The sequence below is a fragment of the Lampetra planeri genome, unplaced genomic scaffold (assembly GCF_965212315.1).
Source record: "Lampetra planeri unplaced genomic scaffold, kcLamPlan1.2.h2 scaffold_103, whole genome shotgun sequence".
Classification (NCBI taxonomy): Eukaryota; Metazoa; Chordata; class Hyperoartia; order Petromyzontiformes; family Petromyzontidae; genus Lampetra; species Lampetra planeri.
Window position 1 is genome coordinate 339,390 of NW_027613739.1, and position 26,023 is coordinate 365,412.

Below are 26,023 nucleotides of genomic sequence, written 5' to 3' on the forward strand. Positions count from 1 at the left end.
ACTCCGTAAAGCCCCCAACGAGTCATCAAGAAATTGCTCGCGAATCCATACCGAGCGCGGCAGGTTCAGAACCCCATCGGCCGGTCCTGGGCACACTGGAGCCTCAGGCACCTCGACAGCTGACACAACAGGCCGAGAGGGTTGCTGAACCGGCGTACACCTATTCATACCCGACGCGCAAGCGCAAGGGGACCCCTGTGGCAATCTGGAGAGCGCGTCCGCGTTCGCGTGACGCGACCCCTCCCGATATTGAATTTCGAAGGAAAATTCCTGTAGGGTTTCCAACCATCGTGCCAGTTGGCCAGATGGTTGGTCAACTCTCAGGGCATATTGCAAAGCCGCATGGTCCGTGCGCACAAAAAACGAACGGCCGTATAGATACGGCCGATTTTGGCGGAGAAAATAGACAATAGCCAATAGTTCGCGGCGAGTAATGCAGTAGCGGGTTTCTACCGGGGACAGCACGCGGCTACCATAGGCTACCACGCGTTCCACGCCGCCCTTGGACTGTGACAGAACGGCCCCGATCCCGGTGTCACTAGCGTCCGTATCCAGAATAAAAGGGCGATCAAAATCCGGATAGTCCAATGTTGGCGCCGTCGCCAAACGATCGCGTAGGCCCTCAAACGCCGCTTCCTCCGGCGGTCCCCAACTGAACCTCCGACCCTTCCCCGTAAGGAGGTGCAAGGACCTAGCGATCGTAGCAAAGTTCGGAACGAACCTGCGGTAATATGAAGCGAACCCAAGGAAGCGACGTACGTCCCCTACTGAGGCCGGGGTTGGCCAGTTGCGAATGCACGCCGTCTTCTCTGGGTCCGTGGCCACCCCATCCGCACTGACTATGTGTCCCAAATAGCGCACGGATCGTTGCAGTAGGGGACACTTTTTGGGTTTAAATTTCAGATTGGCGGAGCGCATCCTAGCAAACACCGCTTCCAATCTCTGTAGATGTTCGTCAAATGTGCGGCTAAAGACAATGACATTGTCTAAATATATCAAAGATGTCTCCCACTGCAGACCCGTTAACACCAGCTCCATCAACCGCTGAAAAGTGGCGGGGGCAGCATTCAAGCCCATCGGAAGACAATTAAACTGAAATAAGCCCTGCGGCGTACGGAAAGCCGTCTTTTCCCTCGAGGTCTCATCCAGGGGAAGCTGCCAGAATCCCGAAGAGAGATCAAGCGTTGACAAAAACTTCGCTCCGGACAAGGCATCGAGGGAATCATCCATACGCGGCAGGGGGTACGCGTCTGCCACGGACACTTTGTTTAATTTGCGAAAATCGACGCAAAATCGCAGTTTCCCATCCTTTTTCTTCACAAGGACTACCGGCGCACCCCATGGACTGTTAGACGGGGATATTATGTCAGCAGCCAGCATGTCCTCCACTGCGCCGCGAACATGATCCCGCTCCGTCGGGCTCAACCGATGCGAGTTCAACCGAATCGGAGCGGCGTCTCCCGTATCAATGTGGTGGGAAAGCAAGGAGGTGCGTCCCAAGTCAAAATCATCCGAGCTGAACACGTCGGAATAGCTTAGCAACAGCGCGCGAAGCGCGGACCGTTGTTCTCCGGTCAGGGATGAGTTCTCCCCGCACAACTCGGCAACCCATCGATCATCCTGCCCCGTGGGGCCCGAAACCCCCCTTACCATGTCCCGGAGGCCCCGGTCATCATGGGCCGTGAAAGCAGTCGTGGCGTGAGCCAAAACCGTTCCGGCCGGTACGCTAACATTCTCCGCACTTCCATTCAGCAATTGTTTGTGCCTCGACTAGCGCCGAGCCGCCCGTTATAGCCATGGACGGCGATAACAGAACCCCCGCTGCTCCCTCAACGCCAGGCACTGGTTTCCGATATCTCAACGGAATAAGCATCTGCGAACCAGGTGGAATGTCAACAGATACCTCGGACAGCGCCTGCACCTGGCAGACAGGGGCAGACTGGCCCCAGGGCGACGGCAAGAATGAAATTTTCCGACCCTCCGGCAATTCAATGCAATTTTGATTAACCCTTATTTGAATGGGCATTTTTGCCAGGAAATCGGTCCCCAACAAACAGGGCACCGCGAGGGACCTGGAAATCAAAACGGTCCCTGAAGCCGAAACCCCCCCCAATCGATATGTTGGCGTCCACCTGGCCCACAATGCCAATACTTCCCCCGTTCGCCGCTATGCAAGAGTCATAAACCGGTCGCACTCTCCCCGGCGGAATGCCCAAGAGATGGAAAATGACGTCTGAGATAATGGTCGCGGACGCACCGGAGTCAACCAAAATGCGCACCTCGACCCCCTGAATAGAACCAGGCACAGTGGACGACCCAGTAGCAGCCGCAACCACCCTCCGTGCCAATTTCCGCCACTGCGTCAGCGAGCGACACGGGTCAATCGGCGGCCCCCCGTTGTTAACGACACACGGACCGCGCGGCGATGGTGATGTATGAGGTGACAGGCCTTGCCGGGTGTCTGATGCGCACCGACTTGCCTGTCCTGGATGTTCCTTTTGCGTCACGTCCGTGGCCGAGGCCTCCTGCTGGGGCGGCCCCGGGATGCGAGCCCAACAATCCCTGGCGAAGTGGCCCTTACGGCCGCAGCGGAAACACTCCACGTCGTTGCGGCGCGCAGCACCCCCTCTGTCCCGACTCTCCCGCGTCGGCGGCCCGGACCGCAGCCCCGGTGCCCCTCGAGCAGGCCACTGGGCGGAGGCGGCCGTCAACTCCTGCGGACCCCTGTCGTCAGGAACGTAGACCGCCTTCTTGGGATCCGACCCTGTAGCACCGCCGTCGACGATGGGGCCCCCCGTCCAAGCTGACACCTGTTTCCACCGTCGAAGGTTAAATTGGGCAGCTAAGTACTTAGCTGCAGCACGGGACGTCAACTTATCATGGCCGCACACCGGCATGGGGATCCCCAAGTCTCTAGATAATTCCAGCATCTTGCCCAATATGAGGGGTTCCAACAAATCAAGCTCCGTCTCAGGATATGCGGCCATGGCCAGTTCCAGAACGGCGCCTCGGAATGCCACCGGCGATTCTTTCGGCGCCCGTTGCCGCTGTACGAATCTGCGATGAGCATCGTCCGGAGGCTCGTACGCGTCCGCCATTTCCTCAAAGACCGCCTGTAGCGTCCTCTTCTTTTCGGCCTTGATGGAGCGGAAGAACCTGACGGACTCGTTGTCGAGAAGTGTTGGCAGGACTTCTAGGGCCTCCGCGTCCGTCCATTTGGCGGATCGTACCGCCGCTTGGAACCGGCAGGCGAACGCACTCCAATCCCCGCCGATGGAGAATTCTTTAACAGTGTTAAGATGACGGCTGCGGGTCCTTGCTCCGCTGTCCTCCGTTGGTGGCGACTCGTGCAGCAGCGACAAGATGGCGTCACTCCGCAACGTGTTCAAAATGGCGGCTCCCCGCGGTGGAGGGCATAATATGGCGGCTTCCCGCCGTTTTTTTCGGCCACGCCCAAGATGGCGGCTTCGTGCCGCGTGGTGGAGAGGGCTGACGGTGTAGGCAAGGCCCCGGTCCGCTGTTCTCCGCCGGGCCTCCTCAAAGTCGTCGCCGGCGTCACGAGGTCGCACAGCTGCGTCAACACCGCCTTCAGTGCCTCAAGCTGGGCCGCCACTTGTCGCCATCCTTCGTTGGCGTCCACCTGCGTGGATGGACCCACCGAAGCGGCAACGTCCTGCACCCCCAGACCGTCGCTCATCCCTGCGTCGCTCCCTCCCTCCATCGTCGGTAGCGCCACCGCTGGAGGAAGGTCGTCGTCCGAAGATGTTGCAGACGATGGTGCAGGGACGTTCTTTCTTCTGAGCTGTTTTGACATGCCGTTTCACTTCTGACACCAGTGTAATAAAGGACTATTTCACAGTGTCGATCTCTGTTGTCCTTTATTTGGGTTCGTGTAAACCTCGCTCCCACGGTGTCCTTGCTCAGGCCCGCGTCTCCTCCGTCGAGCACCCTGCAGCCACACTGCCGCTCCTCTATGCAGCCCCTCTGCTGCTCCGCTCTGCAGCCACGCTGCTGCTCCGCTATGCAGCCACCCTGCTGCTCCGCTATGCAGCCACACTGCTGCTCCGCTCTGCCCCGTCCACAGCCAGCCTTTCACAGCCCGCTAGCCCTTCTTTGCCCGGACACCGATGGCTGACGGTGCCGAGGTCTCCCAACACGTGGCGATCGCGCCACCCTCCCAGTACTGCCCAGCGTGGCCTCCTCCCGTTTCACTCCGTCTTCACTCCCCGGTCCCTTCCGGTTCCTCTCCCTAAATCCTCTCCCCCACGTGACCCTAACTCCTCCCTCTCCTCACGTGACCCAGACTCCGCCCCCCTCAATTCTTGCTCGCATTACACACTTGTGAACCTGCACGCAGTAAGATGCGGCATTCTGCAGTGAATTGCAACCTTAGATCACTCAACGAGTGGGAGTTAGTGACGTTAGGAATCACCCAATAAGAATAGGGTGCAGTCTTGATTTCATAGTTAATGTAACTCACCAAGGGAACATCCCTGTAATGCATTGGGTAGAGTAAAACCCCGGCTAGTCGGACTAATATGGGAGCCCTGGTCCGGCTGGCTGACAAGTCTGGCTAGCTGCACATACAACCATGTTTAGCAATTAAAATCTACGAAACATGCGTTTTCAATGCTAGATATAAATCCATGAAAAAAAATCAGTACTGCATTGATGGTGCATTGTGCTGCACTGACCTCACCACTGAGTTGTTGTGAAGCCCTCTGAGAATGATACAGAGGACACAAAACAAGAGAGAGACAGCGAGAGACACGAAGGAGGAGAAGGGAGCCGGAGGCAGGGCTCTAGGGAGCTAAACCCAGCGACACAACGCCACGCAGACAGCTGGCGTGCGAGAGCATGCACTGTGGCCATGCGCTGAGGTGGCACAGGAGGCAGCACAAGTTTATTCTATCGCCTGCACTGGTCTGGCTAAGTGCAACATCCAGCTAGCTTGGAATTTACATTATTAAAATTGTGTTTACACATACGTCTCGTGTTTATACGTGGTGTAGTAATGGATTAAACATATTTAATTCCATCCCCATGCTTCACTACAATAGACAAAGTGAGCTTCCGTGTTACCTTTGCCTTCCAAACGCCGACGCGGCTCTCCAGCGGCGCCTCATCATCAGCTGAGGTTCTGCTCGTCCTGACCAACGCTGCCGACACAGAGACAGGGCCAGGTGAGTGGTGACACAGAGACAGGGCCAGGTGAGTGCTGATACAGAGACAGAGCCAGGTGAGTGCTGACACAGAGACAGGGCCAGGTGAGTGCTGACACAGAGACGGGGCCAGGTGAGTGCTGACACAGAAACAGGGCCAGGTGAGTGCCGACACAGCGACAGGGCCAGGTGAGTGCCGACACAGAGACAGGGCCAGGTGAGTGGTGACACAAAGACAGGGCCAGGTGAGTGGTGACACAGAGAGAGGGCCAGGTGAGTGCCGACACAGAGACCGAGCCAGGTGAGTGCCGACACAGAGACAGGGCCAGGTGAGTGCCAACACAGAGACAGAGCCAGGTGAGAGCCGACACAGAGACAGGGCCAGGTGAGTGCCAACACAGAGACAGAGCCAGGTGAGTGCCGACACACAAGACAGGGCCAGGTGAGTGCCGACACACAGACAGGGCCAGGTGAGTGCCGACACAGAGACAGGACCAGGTGAGTGCCGACACAGAGACAGAGCCAGGTGAGTGCCGACACAGAGACAGAGCCAGGTGAGTGCCAACACAGAGACAGAGCCAGGTGAGTGCCGACACACAGACAGGGCCAGGTGAGTGCTGACACAGAGACAGGGCCAGGTGAGTGCTGACACCGAGACAGGGCCAGGTGAGTGCCGACACAGCGATAGGGCCAGGTGAGTGCTGACACAGCGACAGGGCCAGGTGAGTGGTGACACAGAGACAGGGCCAGGTGAGTGCCGACACAGCGACAGGGCCAGGTGAGTGCCGACACAGCGACAGGGCCAGGTGAGTGCCGACACAAAGACAGGGCCAGGTGAGTGGTGACACAGAGACAGGGCCAGGTGAGTGCCGACACAGAGACAGAGCCAGGTGAGTGCCGACACAGTAACAGAGCCAGGTGAGTGCTGACACACAGACAGGGCCAGGTGAGTGCCGACACAGAGACAGGGCCAGGTGAGTGCCGACACAGCGACAGGGCCAGGTGAGTGCCAACACAGAGACAGAGCCAGGTGAGTGCTGACACACAGACAGGGCCAGGTGAGTGCCGACACAGAGACAGGGCCAGGTGAGTGCCGACACACAGACAGGGCCAGGTGAGTGCTGACACAGAGACACGGCCAGGTGAGTGCTGACACAGAGACAGGGCCAGGTGAGTGCCGACACAGAGACAGGGCCAGGTGAGTGCCGACACAGAGACAGGGCCAGGTGAGTGCCGACACAGAGACAGAGCCAGGTGAGTGCCGACACAGAGACAGGGCCAGGTGAGTGGTGACACAGAGACAGGGCCAGGTGAGTGGTGACACAGAGACAGGGCCAGGTGAGTGGTGACACAGAGACAGGGCCAGGTGAGTGGTGACACAGAGACAGGGTCAGGTGAGTGCTGACACAGAGACAGGGCCAGGTGAGTGCCGACACGGAGACAGGGCCAGGTGAGTGCTGACACAGAGACAGGGCCAGGTGAGTGGTGACACAGAGACAGGGCCAGGTGAGTGGTGACACAGAGACAGGGCCAGGTGAGTGCTGACACGGAGACAGGGCCAGGTGAGTGGTGACACAGAGACAGGGCCAGGTGAGTGCTGACACAGAGACAGAGCCAGGTGAGTGCCAACACAGAGACAGAGCCAGGTGAGTGTCGACACACAGACAGGGCCAGGTGAGTGTTGACACAGAGACAGGGCCAGGTGAGTGCTGACACAGAGACAGGGCCAGGTGAGTTCCGACACAGCGACAGGGCCAGGTGAGTGCCGACACAGCGACAGGGCCAGGTGAGTGGTGACACAGAGACAGGACCAGGTGAGTGCTGACACAGAGACAGGGCCAGGTGAGTGCTGACACAGAGACAGGGCCAGGTGAGTGGTGACACAGAGACAGGGTCAGGTGAGTGCTGACACAGAGACAGGGCCAGGTGAGTGCCGACACGGAGACAGGGCCAGGTGAGTGCTGACACAGAGACAGGGCCAGGTGAGTGGTGACACAGAGACAGGGCCAGGTGAGTGGTGACACAGAGACAGGGCCAGGTGAGTGCCGACACGGAGACAGGGCCAGGTGAGTGGTGACACAGAGACAGGGCCAGGTGAGTGCCGACACAGAGACAGAGCCAGGTGAGTGCCGACACAGAGACAGGGCCAGGTGAGTGCCGACACAGCGACAGGGCCAGGTGAGTGCTGACACAGAGACAGGGCCAGGTGAGTGCCGACACAGAGACAGAGCCAGGTGAGTGCCGACACAGAGACAGGGCCAGGTGAGTGGTGACACAGAGACAGGGCCAGGTGAGTGCTGACACAGAGACAGGGCCAGGTGAGTGGTGACACAGAGACAGGGCCAGGTGAGTGGTGACACAGAGACAGGGCCAGGTGAGTGCCGACACGGAGACAGGGCCAGGTGAGTGGTGACACAGAGACAGGGCCAGGTGAGTGCCGACACAGAGACAGAGCCAGGTGAGTGCCGACACAGAGACAGAGCCAGGTGAGTGCTGACACAGAGACAGGGCCAGGTGAGCGCACATGGTGGGGGGAGGGGGGGCACCCAGCAACTCCACGGCACCACGCACGGCGGCCACGGAGCGACGTCTGAAGTTCATGCAGCCAGAATTCCTCACGCCACTGAGATGTTTACCGGGGCAATATCCAACACACATCCAACAATGGATTCCCTTCTCAGCAGAGCTCTTACAAACAGCCTGGGGTAGTCGAGGTATATTGTCTCTTGTCAACAACGTATCCATAATCAGAATCACCACAGTAAACTCACAACATGTTTCACAAAGAGAATGTTGGTAAATACTATGAACTTTGTTGGGTTTTAGTCACTTATGTCAATCATACTATGGTGGGTGTGCCACAATATACAAGACAGGATCATATTAAAAAAAACATTCATATTTGGTTTAAACCAATGGCAATAGTGAAAAATGTGACTTCCCAGTTTGGGTATGGTTGTGGAAGGGAATCTTGCATTGATTCCGGGTTGGAGGCACCGTGGAACCAGATAGAATGCTACAGAGGGATGGACGCACAGCTCATCACGAGACCCCCGGTCCTCACTAAAACCCAACACAAGGCCAACGGCGTAAACCACGTGGCCCAACCTGCAGGAGCGGCGTGCACCTCCGCCTTGTAGCCATACAGCTTCTGCACCTTGACCACGTCGCAGGGACTCAGCGAGTTGCTCTGTCCCATGTGCAGCATGGACAGAACGTTCCTGGGGATGATCGTTGGGTTGCGCTCATCCACAGCGGCTGCCAACCTGCAAGATGCACGTGCTCAGCCTGCATTCATAGCAATAACCACAGCTATATATACACACACTCATACACACAGCCTACATAAACCCACTCATACATACAGCCTACATAGCACACTCATACACACAGCCTAAATACATACAGCCTAATACACCCACTCATACACACAGCCTACATAGACACAGCCTAATAAACTGACTCATACACACAGCCTAATAAACCCACTCATACACACAGCCTACATAGCACACTCATATATAGTCTACATACACACAGCCTACATAAACACAGCCTAATAAACCCACGCATACACACAGCCTACATAGCACACTCATATATAGCCTACATACACAGACTACAAAGCCTACTCATGCACACAGACGACATAGCACACTCATGCACACAGCCTACATAAACACAACAACACCCGCCATTCGTCACTAAGTGGTGATAACGTCACCATGGAGCTTGTGCCAGGCCAGGTGCACTGTGAGGGTACGGTTACGGCCGGGTACGGGTACCCGTTTGCGACCCTGGTGCGGCCGGGTACGGGTATGGGTAAGGAATCAAAACCCGTTTGCGACCTCTGCTGACAGGAGGTCACGGGATAGACCCATGTACCATGGGTTGGCTGACTGAGATGACTGGCAGATGCACCACCTGTGCCCCTTACTGTGCCAACTTGCTGCATTTTAGCTGCTCATTGTTGTGAGCGACGCTCCTCTGCCCTCCGTTTTTATTGGAGGGCGACTGCCTCCAACTGACCAATAATGTTCTGCAAAAACCTCCTCCATAGAGGCCGATCTTGACACTCCTGGTGAACTTTCAAGTCTCCGGCAAGTTCACTCAGCTCCACATCTTTCTGTGCTGCCTCAGTTAATCTCTTTTCCAACCTGTGTCGCACCAATTTAGCCCCCTTTATCCAGGCAAACAGAAGCTACTTGGGCATGCGGTGGCTGGTCAACGCAGCCTCGCCTGCCGGAGGACTGTGTCCAGATATGGAGTAATGTTACACGCACACACACGTACATGCTGTAGTGCATGATGGAGCTGCAGTCGTAGGGTGCTGCCAAATCCTTTTCGTTTGATTTGATGTCCACAATCTGATCTCTCCATTCTGTCAACAATAAGACAAGCACGTGGTGTGCAGCATCACGTTGCTAATTCCACTACCACAGTACACCTGTGACTGGTCCTCTAGCATTACTCAGCATCTTGGTTTCACTACCACAGTACAGCACCTGAATGTTCCTTCAACATTACTCATTATTGTAATTGAAAAATATTTCTACATTCAGACTGCAGGGTGTGTTTATTCCAGCTGCGCCTTATTTAACCTGGTTACCAAATCGCCACAATGTGCACACTCCTATCAGCTCTCAGAAGCTAAGTAAGGCTCAAGGCTTGGATAGTGCTTGGGATGTGTGACGACCACGCATCCAACAGGTGCAGAAGGCATTGTGGGGAGCAGAAGGCAGTGCAGCACAATGCACTGTGGTTCTGTACTCCATCCCCTTCACTAACCCGCCAGGCCAGCATGGTGAAGTTTGTTGAAATAACCTCCATGGCCAATAGGACACAGAGAGACCCTCATCTAGCAGTGGACTGTCTCATGTATAACATCATATATCCATTATTTATTTACTAACATACTTTATTTAACCATCAGATGGATTATTTCTGCCTGTCTTTTATGGACCCTTGAAAGATCATAGAGACTCGAGACAGCATCTGAGTGGTCTCTATGTAGTGGTGGTATTGACGTGCGCCGACTGTGACAGTGATGGATCACGGGGCGGCGCGGGGTGCGGGGTTGGGCACGCGTTGTGGGCGTGGTGTGGACGCGCGCGCCGGGAGTGACAGATGACGGGGCGGCGCGGCGTGAGTGGTGAGGCACGATGAGATGTGGGAAAAGAGGATCGTAGCCAGCGCCCGGCGATTGGTCGAATAAGTGGGTGCTCGCAGCGACGTCCGCAGGTGGGGTATAAAGGGGGACGCGCGAGAGCACTCGGGGAGAGTTACCCAGTTGAAGACCCGAAGACAGAGCTGAAGACCTAGTGCCACGAGACCCCTAGTCCCGCCGTCCTTGTGGGGACCGGGGCCCGGTGTGGCTCGGAGGCGAGGCTGTGGGACCCGGGGTCCGACGCCCCCGTGGGTCGGGCTGGGGACCCACAGTCGAGACGGATACCCCGGGCAGGGAGTGTCCCGAGTAGCTCAGTGGCGTTAGTCGCCGAGTAGCTAAGTGGATGTTGGTCATCCGAGTAGCTCAGTGGCGTTAGTCGCCGAGTAGCTAAGTGGATGTTGGTCATCCGAGTAGCTCAGTGGCGTTAGTCGCCGAGTAGCTAAGTGGGTGTTTGTCACCCGAGATACTAAGTGGATGTTGGTCATCCGAGTAGCTCAGTGGGCGTTAGTCGCCAAGTAGCTAAGTGGGTGTTTGTCACCCGAGATACTAAGTGGGTGTTTGTCACCCGAGATACTAAGTGGGTGTTTGTCACCCGAGATACAAAGTAGGTGTTAGTCACCTGTGAACGAGTTTGATAAAATAAAGAGTGTGTTACCCGTGAAGTCGTCTCCCGCCGAGTTACTACATTACAACTGGCGTCAGAAGTAAACCTGTCTTCAAGAAGTATGGACACAAGGAAGACTACCCGTACCCACGAGCGAGGTCGGGATGACGACGGCGTACCGGGGACACCGACCTCGGGAGTAGAGGACAAGGAGTTGCCGCCGATGCAGCACTTCGCGGTGATGGCCGACGCTCCGCTTGCCTCCGACACCAGCCTCCAGGACGCGCACTCCCGGTTGGCGGAGTTGCTACTCGCCGCCGCCGCTGTCTTGGCCGACATCTCCGTTCCGGCGAGCGGAAAAAACGGCTGCGGGGGTCGTGGAGGAAGCGACGTTGGAGGATTCCCGCCAAAAGGCGCTTCGCGCCAAAAGTCTGGAAGTTGCCGCCGTTTTTGGGGGGCCGCCACCGATTGGCGGGAAAGACGGACGCCACGTGGCCGGACACCTCCGCGCAGCGCAGCCCACGTCATCAGCGCGCGCCGGAGCCCTCCATTTTGCGCCTGACAACCGAGCCGACATTTTACACAACTCCAGCGGAGCGCGGGAAAATCTCTCCGACGTCGACGACGATCGGGTCCTCCAGCAAAGATTGCCCGCGCTGTCGGCGTTCAAGGCGGATGGGGGCGACTGGGGAGCCTTCCAACGAAGGTTCCTCGCTCATCAGGAGATGTCGGGGTGGTCCGACACCACTGCCCTGCGTGCGTTGCCAGCGATGCTTGACGACGACGCGCTTGCAGCCTTCACATCTGCTGCAAGGTCGTCCCGCTCTACGCTCCAGGCCGCACTACACCTGATGGCGAAGGTGTTCGGGCCGCCCTCCACGTGTCGCCACCAGTTCTACGATCGGCGGAAGGTGGCTGGGGAAACGACGCTAGCCTACCGCACGGCACTACTCGCGATGGCGGACGCAGCTTTTCCCCGCATGGATAAGGAGGGGAAGGACGCCATGGTGACGGAGCAGCTGCTGGTGTTGGCCCACGAGTTGGGGGTCCCCATCAACGTGGCAGACGAGATGGATATCTGCTCCCTGGCGATCGCCACGAGCATTCACGCGTACGAGGTCCTCAAACGCAAGCCGGGGGTCGTCTGCAAATGGGCGGGGAACGCGGCACTGGCCGCCACGATCGCCGAACCTCAGCCAGCTGCGGTGCAGGAGCAGGCCTTCGCTGCATCGCGTCCGGGGGAGTGGAGAACGGGAGGTCGTTCCCCCACACGTTCGCCCCGCAAGCTGGAGCAACCGAAACCTACGACGTCCGTCGTCTGCTACAACTGCGGCCTTCGGGGTCACGTCGCAGCCGGGTGCCGGGCCCCGCGTCAGCGCGCCACAGGACCACGTCGGGACGACGACCAGGGCCACAAGTCATCCCAACAAAACCCGGCAAGTCGCGGCACCTCACACGTTCGGTCCACAAACACGGCACATTCGGGTCGCCGCTTCGCGGTGGGGGGTTCGCGGCTGGGTGCCGGGGGTTCAATTCGGCGAGGGGGGTCCGTACGCGGCCCGCAAGCAGTCGAGTGGTCCGAATTGGCCCACAGGATCGTGGCTGCGTCGGCCGGGTCGTCCGTGGTAACGGGGTTCATTGACGGGGTTGAGGTCCGGGTGCTTGTTGACACGGGTGCGTCGGCCACCATCATCTCGGACCTTATTTATAACATTCTTCCCGTCCAAAGTAGACCCCTTCTGCCAGTAGACGTGCCATTTTATGCGGCGAATGGGGGATCCCTGGGGATCATCGGCCAGATTCGGGCGACTATTTGCATTGGTGACATTAAATTAGCGGGCCCTATTTTTGTATCATCATCGCTGGCCGTTCCCTGTTTGCTAGGTACGGACTTTTTGTCCAAAATGCCCATCAAAATTCTTATAGATCAGGCCTGCATAGAGCTTCCGTCAGGTCGGCGGGTTGCGTTCTTGTCGAGCCCTACCAAAGTGCGCACGGTTTGTGCGACGGTGCAGGCGCTGGCGACTCACACTGTACGGGTGCCCCCGGGATCGCAAATGTTAGTACCCCTTCGGTTCAGGAAGCCACTCGAGGTGGGTGCGGAGGCACAGGGGGTGCTGTTGGGGCCGTCAAACAGAGCCAGTAAGGGCCTCGACTTAGCGGTTGCTCAAACCATGGTGAGAGGGGACAGTGAGCCGTTCGTAATGGTCCTGAATACGGGGTCGCGGCCGGCCGTAATTGCGCAGGGAACGGTGCTGGCTCACGCCGCGCCGCTACCCGTTGAGGAACGGCTCGTGGCTCAAGCAGATTTCACTGTCAAGTCGCATCCTCAAAGTGATGAGGGGACTGAGTGGTTGGACTCGCTGTGTGCGGGTTCTGCTAACTTGTCCGGGGTGCAATTGGGAGCATTGAGGGGTTTGCTCATCGAGTTTGCTGACGTGTTCAGCAAACATAAGTACGATATCGGCTGCACTGACCTGTTGCGCCACCACATAGCTACAGGGGACGCGGCCCCTATTCGTCAGAATCCCTTCCGGCTCAGCCCAGCCGAGAAGGAACATGTGCAATCGGCGGTTAATGATATGTTGGCGGCCGATATCATTTCGCCCTCTTCTAGTCCGTGGGGTGCTCCTATTGTCCTAGTAAAGAAACAGGACGGGTCCTTGCGGTTTTGTGTCGATTTCCGCCGCTTAAACAAAATCTCGATGGCGGATGCGTATCCGCTCCCCAGGATGGATGAGTCGCTGGATGCCTTGGCGGGAGCGCAGTTTTTTTCCACACTCGATCTGCTTTCTGGATTTTGGCAATTGCCACTCGATAACGAGTCTAAACCTAAAACTGCTTTCCGGACACCTGGGGGCCTATTTGAATTCAACCGTTTGCCCATGGGCTTACATTCCGCTCCCGCCACGTTCCAGAGACTCATGGAATTGGTTTTGTCGGGCCTCCAATGGGATACCTGTTTGATTTATCTTGACGATATCATCGTCTTTAGTCGGACTTTCGAGGAGCACCTCCAGCGACTGAGAGCGGTGTTCCTCAGGATGCGTTCCGCTAAGCTTAAATTTAAACCGGCTAAATGTTTTCTGCTTCGGGAATCGGTCAGGTATTTGGGCCATATCGTGAGTCGTTCAGGGATCTCGACGGACCCTGCTAAGACGCATTGCGTCAGCTCATGGCCAACGCCAACCTCGGTCACGGAGGTTCGTAGTTTCATTGGTTTTGCCTCCTATTACCGTCGTTTTGTCAAGCAATTTGCCACCATAGCCAAGCCCCTGCACGCTTTGACGGCTAAGGGTGTGAGGTTTCACTGGGGGGCGGAAGAGGAGGCTGCGTTCTGCTCCCTCCGTGACGCCTTGGTGCAGGCTCCCCCCTTGTGTTACCCCGATTTCACACAACCGTTTTTGCTTGACACGGACGCCAGCAATACGGGTATCGGGGGGGTGCTCTCACAGGTGGTCGGGGGGGTTGAACGGGTGGTCGCCTACGGTAGTAGGGTTCTTTCCCCCGCAGAACAACGCTATTGCGTAACTCGTCGTGAATTGTTAGCCATTGTGTTTTTTACACAGCAATTCAGGCCGTATCTTTACGGCCGTCATTTTATGGTCCGGACGGACCATGCGGCTCTACAATACGCTATGCGCGTGGCACAGCCGTCGGGCCAATTGTCCCGATGGTTGGAGGTCCTTCAAGACTACCAATTCACGACGATTTACCGCAAGGGGTTGCGACACTCAAACGCGGACGCCTTGTCGCGGTTGCCGCCGGGCACGGACTGCACATGTTTGTTGGGATCGGCGCGGTGCAAACCCCCGGTCGCCGGCACCCCGGGAGTTGCGCTCGCCGCCACTGACAACCCGGGAGAGGACGCCCCCACGGGGAGGGATTCGCTGTTGTCGTTGCCCCTCATTGAGTGGGGCCGCCTCCAGATGTCCGACAGCTCCCTACTTACGCTACGTCGGAAAGTTGGCGCTCCCGAAGAAGGGGAGGCGCGGGTCGGTTCCTGGGTGTGCAGACAGGGCCTTTTGATGAGGTGGGACAACATGTCCCGGCGTCACGTGCTCGTTGTGCCTGTTGCTATGCGGGGTAGGGTTGTTCTGGCAGCTCATGAACGGCTCATGCATCTGGGTTTTCACAAAACGCTCGCCCTAATCCAGCGAGACTATTATTGGCCGGGGATGGGTAACGACGTGGCGAATATTCTTAAGGGATGCGTAGGGTGCGCCAAAAGGAAACCGCCACCATTGGCAGCTAATCCACCGCTGCAATCCATTCAGGTTTCGCGTATAAACGAATTGGTAGCGTTGGACATCTTGGGGCCCTTTCCGGCTACACCAAGGGGAAATAGGTTCCTGCTGGTTGGCGTGGAATACTTCACCCGATGGCCTATGGCATGGCCGCTCGCCAACCAGTCGGCTGCGGCGGTGGCGGACGCCTTTGTCCAGGGTTATGTGTTGGACAAGGGCGCCCCCGAACGCTTGCTGACGGATCAAGGGAAGAATTTTTCGAGCGTTTTGTTGCGCGAGGTGTGCGACCTGTTGGGTACAAAGAAAGTGCGTACTTCCCCCTACCACCCGCAGACTGACGGGATGGTTGAGCGTCTGAACAGGACGATTACGTCTATGTTGTGCCAACAGGTCTGCGACGATCAGGTTGATTGGGACTTACAGGTGCCGGGGGTACTCGCGGCCTATCGAATGGCCCCTCATGCGGCGACGGGGTTTTCCCCATTTTTTCTTATGTATGGGCGGGAGGCCGATCCGGCCATGGACGTCCAACTGGGGATTTCCCAGCCACGTGCAAAATCTAAATTGGCAGACCACATCAAATTTAATATCGCCAAATTGACTGAAGCGCGGGAGGCGGCAAGGTTGAATTCGCGGTCGCGGCAAATTGCAAACGAGAAATTGCATGAGCGGAGGGTGCATACGCATGATTGGAAACCAGGCGATAAGGCCTGGCTGCATTGTCCACATGCACCGTTGGCTACGTCCCCCAAGTTGTTGAGACCTTGGAGGGGACCGGTGGAAATTGTGCGGGTTGCACGACCCCAGAGTATACAGATTAAATGGGGGAAACGCCGTTGGTACGTGCACCCCTCCCGACTGAAGCCCTATGCGGCACCGTGTGACCCCGTTCTGTGCCGTGACGACCGGGCGTGTGATGTGACCGTCGACTCGGGGAGGGAGGTGTCGCAGGCTGATCCTCACGTGTCTCCACCTGACCCACCCCCAGGTGCCTCGGGCTTGACGGCTGCTGACCGTCGAGAGCCTGAACCCCGGGGCACGCACGAGTCCTCGATGCCTGGCCGATGTCTTCCTGAACCGCCGGCACCACCGGACGTTCAACCGCGTCTGGTGCCGTACGACGGACCGGCAAGGCGGACTCGGGCTAGGTCTCAACAATTTTCATGAAGACGTTTTTTCTCTACACCGAGCTCGCCCGGTGTTCCCCTCTGCCGGGGTAATGTCCCGTTGTAGGGACGCTCGGAAGAAAAAGGGGACACTGCACGAGTCGAAAGAAAAAAAAAAAATTTCCATTTATTTTCCTTTTTGCATACACATTGCTATTGTCACTCGCCGGTTTGTATATATTGTTCTATTGTCGCGGTGGCATTGGTTGAGGGTTGCGGATGGTAGTGTTCGCGTCGTGTTGTGTTGTTAGGTTAGTTGTTGTTCTTGTTGTTGTGTTGTGTTACGGGGCACACAGGGGGGTTTGTATATTTTTATAGCAGCCGGGGCGGCTGCGAGCTATGTGGTAGGGGGTGATGTAGTGGTGGTATTGACGTGCGCCGACTGTGACAGTGATGGATCACGGGGCGGCGCGGGGTGCGGGGTTGGGCACGCGTTGTGGGCGTGGTGTGGACGCGCGCGCCGGGAGTGACAGATGACGGGGCGGCGCGGCGTGAGTGGTGAGGCACGATGAGATGTGGGAAAAGAGGATCGTAGCCAGCGCCCGGCGATTGGTCGAATAAGTGGGTGCTCGCAGCGACGTCCGCAGGTGGGGTATAAAGGGGGACGCGCGAGAGCACTCGGGGAGAGTTACCCAGTTGAAGACCCGAAGACAGAGCTGAAGACCTAGTGCCACGAGACCCCTAGTCCCGCCGTCCTTGTGGGGACCGGGGCCCTGTGTGGCTCGGAGGCGAGGCTGTGGGACCCGGGGTCCGACGCCCCCGTGGGTCGGGCTGGGGACCCACAGTCGAGACGGATACCCCGGGCAGGGAGTGTCCCGAGTAGCTCAGTGGCGTTAGTCGCCGAGTAGCTAAGTGGATGTTGGTCATCCGAGTAGCTCAGTGGCGTTAGTCGCCGAGTAGCTAAGTGGATGTTGGTCATCCGAGTAGCTCAGTGGCGTTAGTCGCCGAGTAGCTAAGTGGGTGTTTGTCACCCGAGATACTAAGTGGATGTTGGTCATCCGAGTAGCTCAGTGGGCGTTAGTCGCCAAGTAGCTAAGTGGGTGTTTGTCACCCGAGATACTAAGTGGGTGTTTGTCACCCGAGATACTAAGTGGGTGTTTGTCACCCGAGATACAAAGTAGGTGTTAGTCACCTGTGAACGAGTTTGATAAAATAAAGAGTGTGTTACCCGTGAAGTCGTCTCCCGCCGAGTTACTACATTACATCTATGTAAGACAGCACCACGATTTGTCATCCCTTGCTGTGTTCTCTCTTTAGCCACATGAGTGCCCAATGAGATTCATGTAACTATGAAACTAGGATGTATTTCAACTGGGATTATATCATTGTGTTTAATCGTCTATAACTGTTTCCATTATTTACCATGAGATAAATCAATTATATTAAAATCTCTTGATTAATGTCATTTATTTGACCACGAGGGCCTATTCAGGGTGTGTATTTCTCGTTATTATCGCCCCTATGAGACGTTCATTTGCTCCGTGCCCTTTAGGGGAGCTCCACCAAGCCGGGCGGCCGCGGTGCCGCATTCACGTGGCCGAGCAAGGCTGGCGAGCTGCTCGTTGAACAACGACAGGGAGCAAGATGCACATGTTCGCTCGCACGAGCCTCCATCGTCCCTGGTCCAGCAGCGCAGAGGCACGAGCCAGGCAGAAGCACAGGGAGGGTGCATTCCCAATACCTCTCGTACGCACCATCTTCAACTGGGCGTTCATGGGAAGTGGACTGAGGTGCATCGCTCGCGTGCTGCTGCCGGTAAGGGTGTGCAGGTTACACAGACGTTTGCTTGTTCTCGATGTTGAGGCATGTTTCTACTTCCCTTGGTTCATCTGATGTCCAGAGGCTGTCAGATGCTGCCGAGTATTGGCAATGTGTGGTGTGAGGTGTGACTGGAAAGTGCACCACCTTCCCTTGGATAATTAATTAGTCTATATGTTGAACGTCTTTCATACGGTACGTAGCCCACCGTGCTAATCGGAGGTGCGGAAATCGGAGGTGCAGTCTGGTTTAATCTAGAATGAGACATTTTCCACCCTTCATTACCCCGACATTATTCACAGTATGTTTTGTGTTGATAAAACATCTCTCTCCATAAAATATCTTCACCAGACAGACGGTGGCTGCTGAGGGTGATGCTGCTGCTGATGTCTCTCACCTTCCTTGATGTTCTCTGGCATCACCCAGACGTGCTTGTCACGGTCGCTGCGGCAGTGCTCGTGCTGGAAGCCGAGCGCGTGCATCAACTCGTGCAGAACCGTGCCCTTGGTCACCTTGCCGGGCTCCAGGGACAGCGGCTGCTCCCCCCCCTGCTTCCCCAGCAGTGACCAGCTCTTGGTGAGATGCCTGGAGGAAACGAGGCATGAGATGTTTAAAATGTTAACAAATGTTATCTTATCCAAAGTAACCATGAATCTTGACTTTCGTGACTGCAGTAATATATACTCTTTGGATCTTTTGGTAAAATCACGTAGATAGAAAAATAAAAAAATCACGAACTGCCTCGGCAGTTCTCCCGCTGTATTTTTCACCTGAGGACGATTGCTTGTGTTGCGATCGAAACGTCGTGATTGTATTATTTTTTATTCTGTTTCTATCTACGTGACTCTACCGAAAGACCCAAAGAGTATGTAACCATGCATCTCTTTGGCATAACAATCTCATGTGACCTGTCATGTAATGGCTGTTCTGGCTAAGGAGGTGTTGAAAAATCTTTGTTTTATTTGTTCTGCCAAGGTCTTATTAAAAACCTGAGCAATTACTACTGCTGTGCAAAGCACACATTCTGCATAAGTTGGAGTACTGTTGTCATATCTGGGGTGCAGCACTCAGTTACTGCCTTGCTGCTCTTGTACACATTCAACGTAAAGCTGTCAGGGTGATTGATGAACCAGAACTCACTCATTCATCCACTCACTGGTAGTCAGTCACCTCCTTATCACTCTTCTATCACCACGACGACCGATCTCGTGAACTTCACTTATTGATTCCTCCACCCATGTTTAGACCGTTTGGTCTCAGCCACGCCGAGTTCACCCACCGCACTGCAGCTCACCACGCTTCTCTTCCTGATTCTTCCCTCACGCTGTTCCTCTTTGGATTTTGCTCCCACAGTCACTTTCCCCAGCTCTTACAACCGTGCTCAATTCAACATACGTGTGAACGCTTCCTGTTACAACTGGGCCTCTGCTCAACAACCGTGTTAAATACATTTATTGTAGTTCCCTCTATCTTCATTACCTCGCCGTGCTACCACTTATCAGAGTCCCAGCACAGGGCAGTGAGTGGCCATGGCAAGCACAGAAAATGCATTGGCTCCAATAAATCCAAACGCAATTACAAATGCTACTGCAACATAAACACAGCATGGCACAGAGGAGAGTGGAACTAAGCGCACCCTGCTGAAAGCTCAAAAATCAGTGCAGGCGTTGTCTCGTTTACACGGGTACCACGAGAGAGTGAGTGAATGATGGGAGTGAATGATGGGATTGAATGATGGGAGTGAATTATGGGAATTAATAATGGAAGTGAATGATGGGATTAAATGTTGGGAGTTAATGTTGGGAGTTAATGATGGGATTGAATGATGGGAGTTAATGATGGTAGTAAATTATGGGAATGAATGATGGGAGTGAATGATGGGATTGAATGATGGGAGTTAATGATGGGAGTGATCATGGGAGTGAACTCTGGGAGTTAATGATGGGAGTTAATGCTGGGAGTGAATGTTGGGGGTTAATGATGGGGGTGAATGATGGGAGTGAATGCTCGGTGTAAATGCTAGGGGTGAATACTGGTAGAAAATGCTTGGAGTGAATTCTTTGTGTGAATCTGGGGTGTGAATCCCTCACCCGTCGCTCAAGTTCTGGATGTGAATGAAGTCCGTTTCGCCTGCGTGGGGTTTGAACCGGACGCAAGTTTTCTTCTCAAACTCTTGTGTCGCCTGCGTGATCACTTGCACGTCATAGTCGTCTGACAAAAGCAGAACGCCCAAGTATATTTATTACGGGCACACGAGTGATTTGTACACTGACACAGTGTCAGTCACTAATCCCACATTAGAATCCACTCATATGCAGGTCCGTACCCTTAGAGCCCGACTCTGACACGAAGGGACTCGAGTGAGAAGCACCAGCTCGCACTCTTGGCTTTGACATCGCCATGAAGAGCCTGGAGGTGGCTCGGTGGCTCAGGGGTGATGTCTCTTCACAGACACTGAGCCAGAACCACAGATCCTGGGATCCACACCAGGTTTCAGCCACCCTGATAAAACATGAGCTCTCAAGCGTAGTGAGCTCATGGTCTCTGCCTGATCACCAATGACTGTCATCAAACCGCATCGCATTGTATTTGGGATTTGACCTACACAGGCATACATGGGTATATAACCGAAGTGATGAATGCAAGCACTCCTGTGATGTCATGAGATGGACAGGACAGGCGCGAGTGCTGTGCACTGTGGGGTGCAGGAGGCCGCCGAAGGGGCTTCGGCTGCCGAGCAGCGATACCCCCGGCGTTCCGTGCCACACCACTCCATGCCATACCGTGCAGCGCCACGCTGCGTTGTGCCACTCTCTACGACCGCTCCACACGGCTGTTTGTCTATCAACACAACACGCCAATGGCCACGCCGCTATTCTCCTCGAATCTACATGGCCGGGTGGCTCTGTGATCTAAGCGCATTGCACGCAATAGGAAGCTTGGCTCTCAACCACAATCTGGTTGAGGATCACCTCAGCCCATCATCCCTCTTGGGTTGATAAAATAAGACGCGTCAACACGTGAGGGAATGTGGAATTTCCACCACTGCTCATTTCAGCAGCGATGCACCACCGGTCCTTAGAAGAGAAGGCGCTCTCATTGACTTGGAATGACAGGGATTCCTGCCTGCCTGACAGCTTGAGACCCAGCCTTGCCCCTGACCACGCCGGTGTCTTTGTAAAGTGCATCACAGGGAGCGCACTGCAGCATGGGGTTTATGTGCCACTGTAATGCGCACAGTCGCTGCACGTGACTGTACGGGGCTGGTTCTCCAGACACATGACCTCCACTGAGTAACACTCGTAATCGTGTCATTGCCAATCACGTGACCGAAGCCAAGTTAAACTCTCCTGGTAAACGGCTGGCAGGGTGAGAATCGGCACGGTTACAACGGGCATCGCGGTCTAGCGGAACTCTGGTGAAGCTGGCCACGGTGCGGAGCGGTCGTGTCTCCCTCTGGCGCGGGAGCCTTGAGTGGTCGTGTGATGTCATGAGATGGATTTACACACGAGGCACGGGACACACGGCCGCCTCACTCGCGCCTCGCTCGCTCTTCACGAGCGCCTCAGAACTCCCTCGCACCTCGCTGGCATATCACTCACGCTTCACGGGTGGCTCAAAAGCATCTCGCTCGCACGTTACTCAGTCCTCACTAGCACCTCGCTCACACCTCACATGCAACTTAATAACACCTCACTGGCGAATTAATAATGCCTTACAAACACCTTAATCACGCTTCACTCACATATCAATAACGCCTCACTCACATATCAATAACGCTTGGATCAGTATCAACAGTGAACTGGATTCAAGGTGATATTATCGTGATTACACTGAAACATAAAAAAGGAGATGAGCACATTGTGAACCCTGCAGCACGGAGCAGAATGAGCGCACGCTGTGGTGCGGGAGGCACTCACAGAAGGCAGCTGAGAGCTTGTACGGGACGCACACCTGGCCACCCGTGCCCTGGGGCCAGCGTCCCACTCTGCCTGCGGAGACGCCGTCCTTGACTCCACAAGGCGAGAGTGCTCCTGCCGAGACACGGCACACGGGGAGTGCTCCAGCACGCACTCCAGAGCGCCGCTCTCACCACAGCGGCAGCAGCGGCAGGGCGAGCGAGCGTCTCCGCGTAACGGCGACATTCACCACCACCACAGCCCTGCAAGCGCCCTCAACCAGCACAGCAACTCTGCTCTCCCAGCCAGCGACGAGGAAAAAACCTGGGAGCGTGGTTCAAGGATCACTGCACTCTGTGGTCTTGGGAACGGTAAGGGAGGAGCAGATCGCTGACAGTCTGTGGGGTGGTAGTGGCCACGTGGTAGCTGCGCGAAGCAGTCTGGGTACTTCTAACGTGTAATGGAGCTTCTAGTGCAGGGAAACGTCAGAGCAGCTGGAATGCGCAAGAAGCTGCTTAGCCCTATAGTTTGGTGATGTGCGTCTCTCTTTTTTTCATGACTTAAATGTTTGAGTGATGTAAAAGGTAAAAAAATGTACTCTTAGGTTTTTTCGGTAAAGTCACGGAGGTAAAAAATTAAATTAAAAGTTAATAAAAGTAATAATGGAAATAAAATAAAATAATAAATCACGACGTTTCGGAGGCAACACAAGTCTCCGTCATCAGGTGGGACCATCACAGCTAAAATTACTGCATCAAGTGAGGAAAATTCCAAAAGACCAGCCCTTAAATACAAGTTAAGGGGGGAGGGGCTTATCTGAATGTGGTAACCAGGGAATGGAACGTGGGGGTGGTGGGCGGGGCTACAAGAGAAATTGGTCAACGTCGACCTGTGCAAGAAAACGGAGCTACAAGAGAAATTGGTCAACGTCGACCTGTGCAAGAAAACAGAGCTACAAGAGAAATTGGTCAACGTCGACCTGTGCAAGAAAACGGAGCTACAAGAGAAATTAGTCAACGTCGACCTGTGCAAGAAAACGGAGCTACAAAAGAAATTAGTCAACGTCGACCTGTGCAAGAAAACGGAGCTACAAGAGAAATTGGTCAACGTCGACCTGTGCAAGAAAACAGAGCTACAAAAGAAATTAGTCAAGGTCGACCTGTGCAAGAAAACGGAGCTACAAGAGAAATTGGTCAACGTCGACCTGTGCAAGAAAACGGAGCTACAAGAGAAATTGGTCAACGTCGACCTGTGCAAGAAAACGGAGCTACAAGAGAAATTGGTCAACGTGGACCTGTGCAAGAAAACAATCGGTGTACCTCGACCTAAACCGATGTTGGTTGAGAATCCAAATACAAAAAAGCAGTACTGTTAAACGCTGGGGATGTCAACACTCGGTAAAGTAGAAAAGTACCTGTCAAATAAGATGGTACAAATATGTGTAGTTAAATAGTTTTTACATGGTTAATAACATCTTTCCAATGATTACTCAGTTTGTACCCATCATCACGGTTGAAGTTATGTCTGTGTTTGTATATCTGGATGGCTTCATGTACAAACCTTTGCTGGTAGCCAGAAGGGTTGCAGAGCACCTTGGTCTCAGAAAAGACAATATCATGAGAGCCCACAGCGTTGTAGCAATGATCGGCAACGGCGGAAGACTCAATTTTGCCATGTTTCAGATCTGACTTGTACTCGCGGACACCATCAGAGACATGACGTTTCGTTTCACCAATGTAACAAACTGAGTAAGCATTGGAAAGATGTTATTAACCATGTAAAAACTATTTAACTACACATATTTGTACCATCTTATTTGACAGGTGCTTAAAACTACAGAAGAGCCGGGATTGTGAGTACCTCTCATGCTGCTTCCCTTCACCTCCTGGCGCAGCTGCAAAACAAAGACAGACAGCCGAGTCAACACAAACGCACGTGACGGCTGCTCTTGCTCAGAGCCACTGCAAGTGCTGCTGCAGGTTGTAGAGAAGAGGTGGCGAGGTGTGCACGTGCACAGCCCTCTATCACTCCACTGCTGGATGAGGGCCTCTGCACACCGTGCGGGCTGTGAGGGTTATTGGACCAGACTCCACCATGCTGGTCAATACGTGTTGGTGAAGCGTACATTTGGACACGTAGAAGTACAGTACAACAATGGATGTTGCTGCACTGCCTGTTGCTGCCCATGACGTAGCCCCACAATGAGGCACAGCGGCTCCTTATGAATGCAGCCCTGGCGACACCACCCATGCGTTGCTTGGGGTACCTTGTTAAACAATCTCATCGCGTCTTCCTTCGTGCAGGCCCCAGCATCTCTGTGCGTGGTACCGGCTCCTGCTTGGGCTCCTGCACACACACACACAAATAGAGACAAAGCTCCCCCATATAGCCTTAACAGACTGTTGGGGTAAGTGCTGTTAGTGAGCACCTATGGAGGCCGGAATGGCACACTAGGGGGTCGATGGCCAGCACTACACCCGGGCGCCTTTGCCTCCCTAGTGGCGATGTTTGCACACCGTACTAGGTAATCATTTGAGGCTGAGTCGACCTAGGGGAGGCCCAGGACCGGTTCAGATAATCATCATTGGTGTTGGCCGTGAGCGGGAATTGAACTCGGGTCGCCAGGTTTGTAGTGCAGCGCGCTAACCACTACGCTACCGCTCATGGAGCAAGGAGACTCTGTGAGCTGTGACTGTCTCGTAGGACAGCCACGCAGGAGCTGTTGCTTTGGCTCTCTGACGCTGCAGTAGCTGCTGCAGTGGCTGCTGCAGTGGCTGCTGCAGTGGCTGCTGCAGTGGCTGCTGCAGTGGCTGCTGCAGTGGCTGCTGCTGCGGTGGCTGCTGCAGTGGCTGCTCCTGCTGCAGGTGCTTCTGCTGCTGCAGCTGCTGCTATGGCTGCTGCTTCTATGGCTGTTGCTGCTGTGGCTGCTGCTGTGGCTGTGGCTGCTATTGCAACTGCAGTGGCTGTTGCAGCTGCTGTTGCTGCTGCTGCTGTAGTGGCTGCTGCTGTGGCTGCTGCTGCTGCTGTTATGGCGGCTGCTGCTGCTGCCAGACACCTGTAGAGGAGCCAGGCTGCGATGTGGCTGTGCTGGGCGTCGCTGTTGCCGGCTCTCGCTCGAACATCTCCTTGATCTTCTCCACGTCCCCGTCACTGAGGCTGTGGCCGCCCCCAAAGCGGCGCGTGCTGCTCTTGTCCTTGGGGAGCATGGTCGCGCTCTTCCCGTCTTTGGAACCGGCCGTCCTGTGGGCACACGGCGGCATCGTTGGTACGCGACGCGCCGCCACGGTGCACACGGCACCGCTCTAAACGGAACAGCGGTCACACGGCAAGGACGCAGCTCCCGTACACGCAGCACAGCCCCGCTGCCGTGTGCGGAGAACTGCGCTTTGGCGGCTGTCAAGAGAATAGCCGTCTCCATACACGGTGGCCGTGCAGTGCCTCCTATAAGGAGCAATGAGCACTTCCTCCAGACTTGCGCACTCAGCTCGCGCACCCTGCAGGCAGAGGGGGCTGCGCTATGAGACAATTGCACTGCACTAATCAACCCTGGTAATCAGCTGGGCGATGCTGTGGTTACAGAGCTCCAGTCGTCATCGCAATGGCAGAGTTCTAATCCTGTTTCGGTCATTTGGCCCCATCAACCCTCCTGGCTCAATACAAAAACACCACATTGCAAACATTGAACAGTGATCGCACTATGGGCAGACTGGCCCTGCCACGGGAATGTGGAATATCACCATTGGCTCAGGGCAGCCAATGGAGATAAGTGCCGCCCCGTGTCTCATTCGAGTTCGTGTGAACAAGGAGAGGCCTGGCTGGACCCGCTCCGGTTTGCGAGCGGCATTGTTGTCGTCAGCTCCAGGAGGCCACCTGGAGGCGTTCCCAGGCTGCGCCCTCCTTGCTGGTGAACGCGGTCACTGGGGCAGAGGGCACGGAGCGCTCAGAGGCTCCGACTCTCGCGCCTCGCCGCTCCCCTGCACTCACCGCAGCGAGGTTACTATGCCCCACCGCATGGGGGAA

General features: G+C 55.4%; 1 protein-coding gene across 1 annotated transcript; it reads right to left on the reverse strand.

Moving 5' to 3' along the window:
* Positions 1-8,163: 8,163 nt before the first annotated feature.
* LOC144738507 (hatching enzyme 1.2-like) lies at positions 8,164-25,237 on the reverse strand. The gene is made up of 8 exons (XM_078621521.1): positions 25,059-25,237; positions 24,270-24,349; positions 23,864-23,897; positions 22,025-22,138; positions 20,195-20,315; positions 18,502-18,689; positions 9,456-9,543; positions 8,164-8,428 (listed from the first exon to the last, which is right to left on the reverse strand). The coding sequence occupies exons 1-8, from the start codon at positions 25,207-25,209 to the stop codon at positions 8,179-8,181; spliced, it is 1,026 nt and encodes a 341-aa protein (XP_078477647.1). The 5' UTR covers positions 25,210-25,237; the 3' UTR covers positions 8,164-8,178.
* Between the last annotated feature and the right edge of the window lie 786 nt (positions 25,238-26,023).

Coding starts and splice junctions, on each gene's coding strand:
- LOC144738507 (XM_078621521.1), bottom strand. CDS start 25,209: ATGCTCCCCAAGGACAAGAGCAGCACGCGCCGCTTTGGGGGCGGCCAC. Junction 23,898..24,269: donor CGATGAGATTGTTTAACAAG/GTACCCCAAGCA, acceptor TTTGTTTTGCAG/CTGCGCCAGGAGGTGAAGGG. Junction 8,429..9,455: donor TCCATCATGCACTACAGCAT/GTACGTGTGTGT, acceptor TGCATCTTGCAG/GTTGGCAGCCGCTGTGGATG.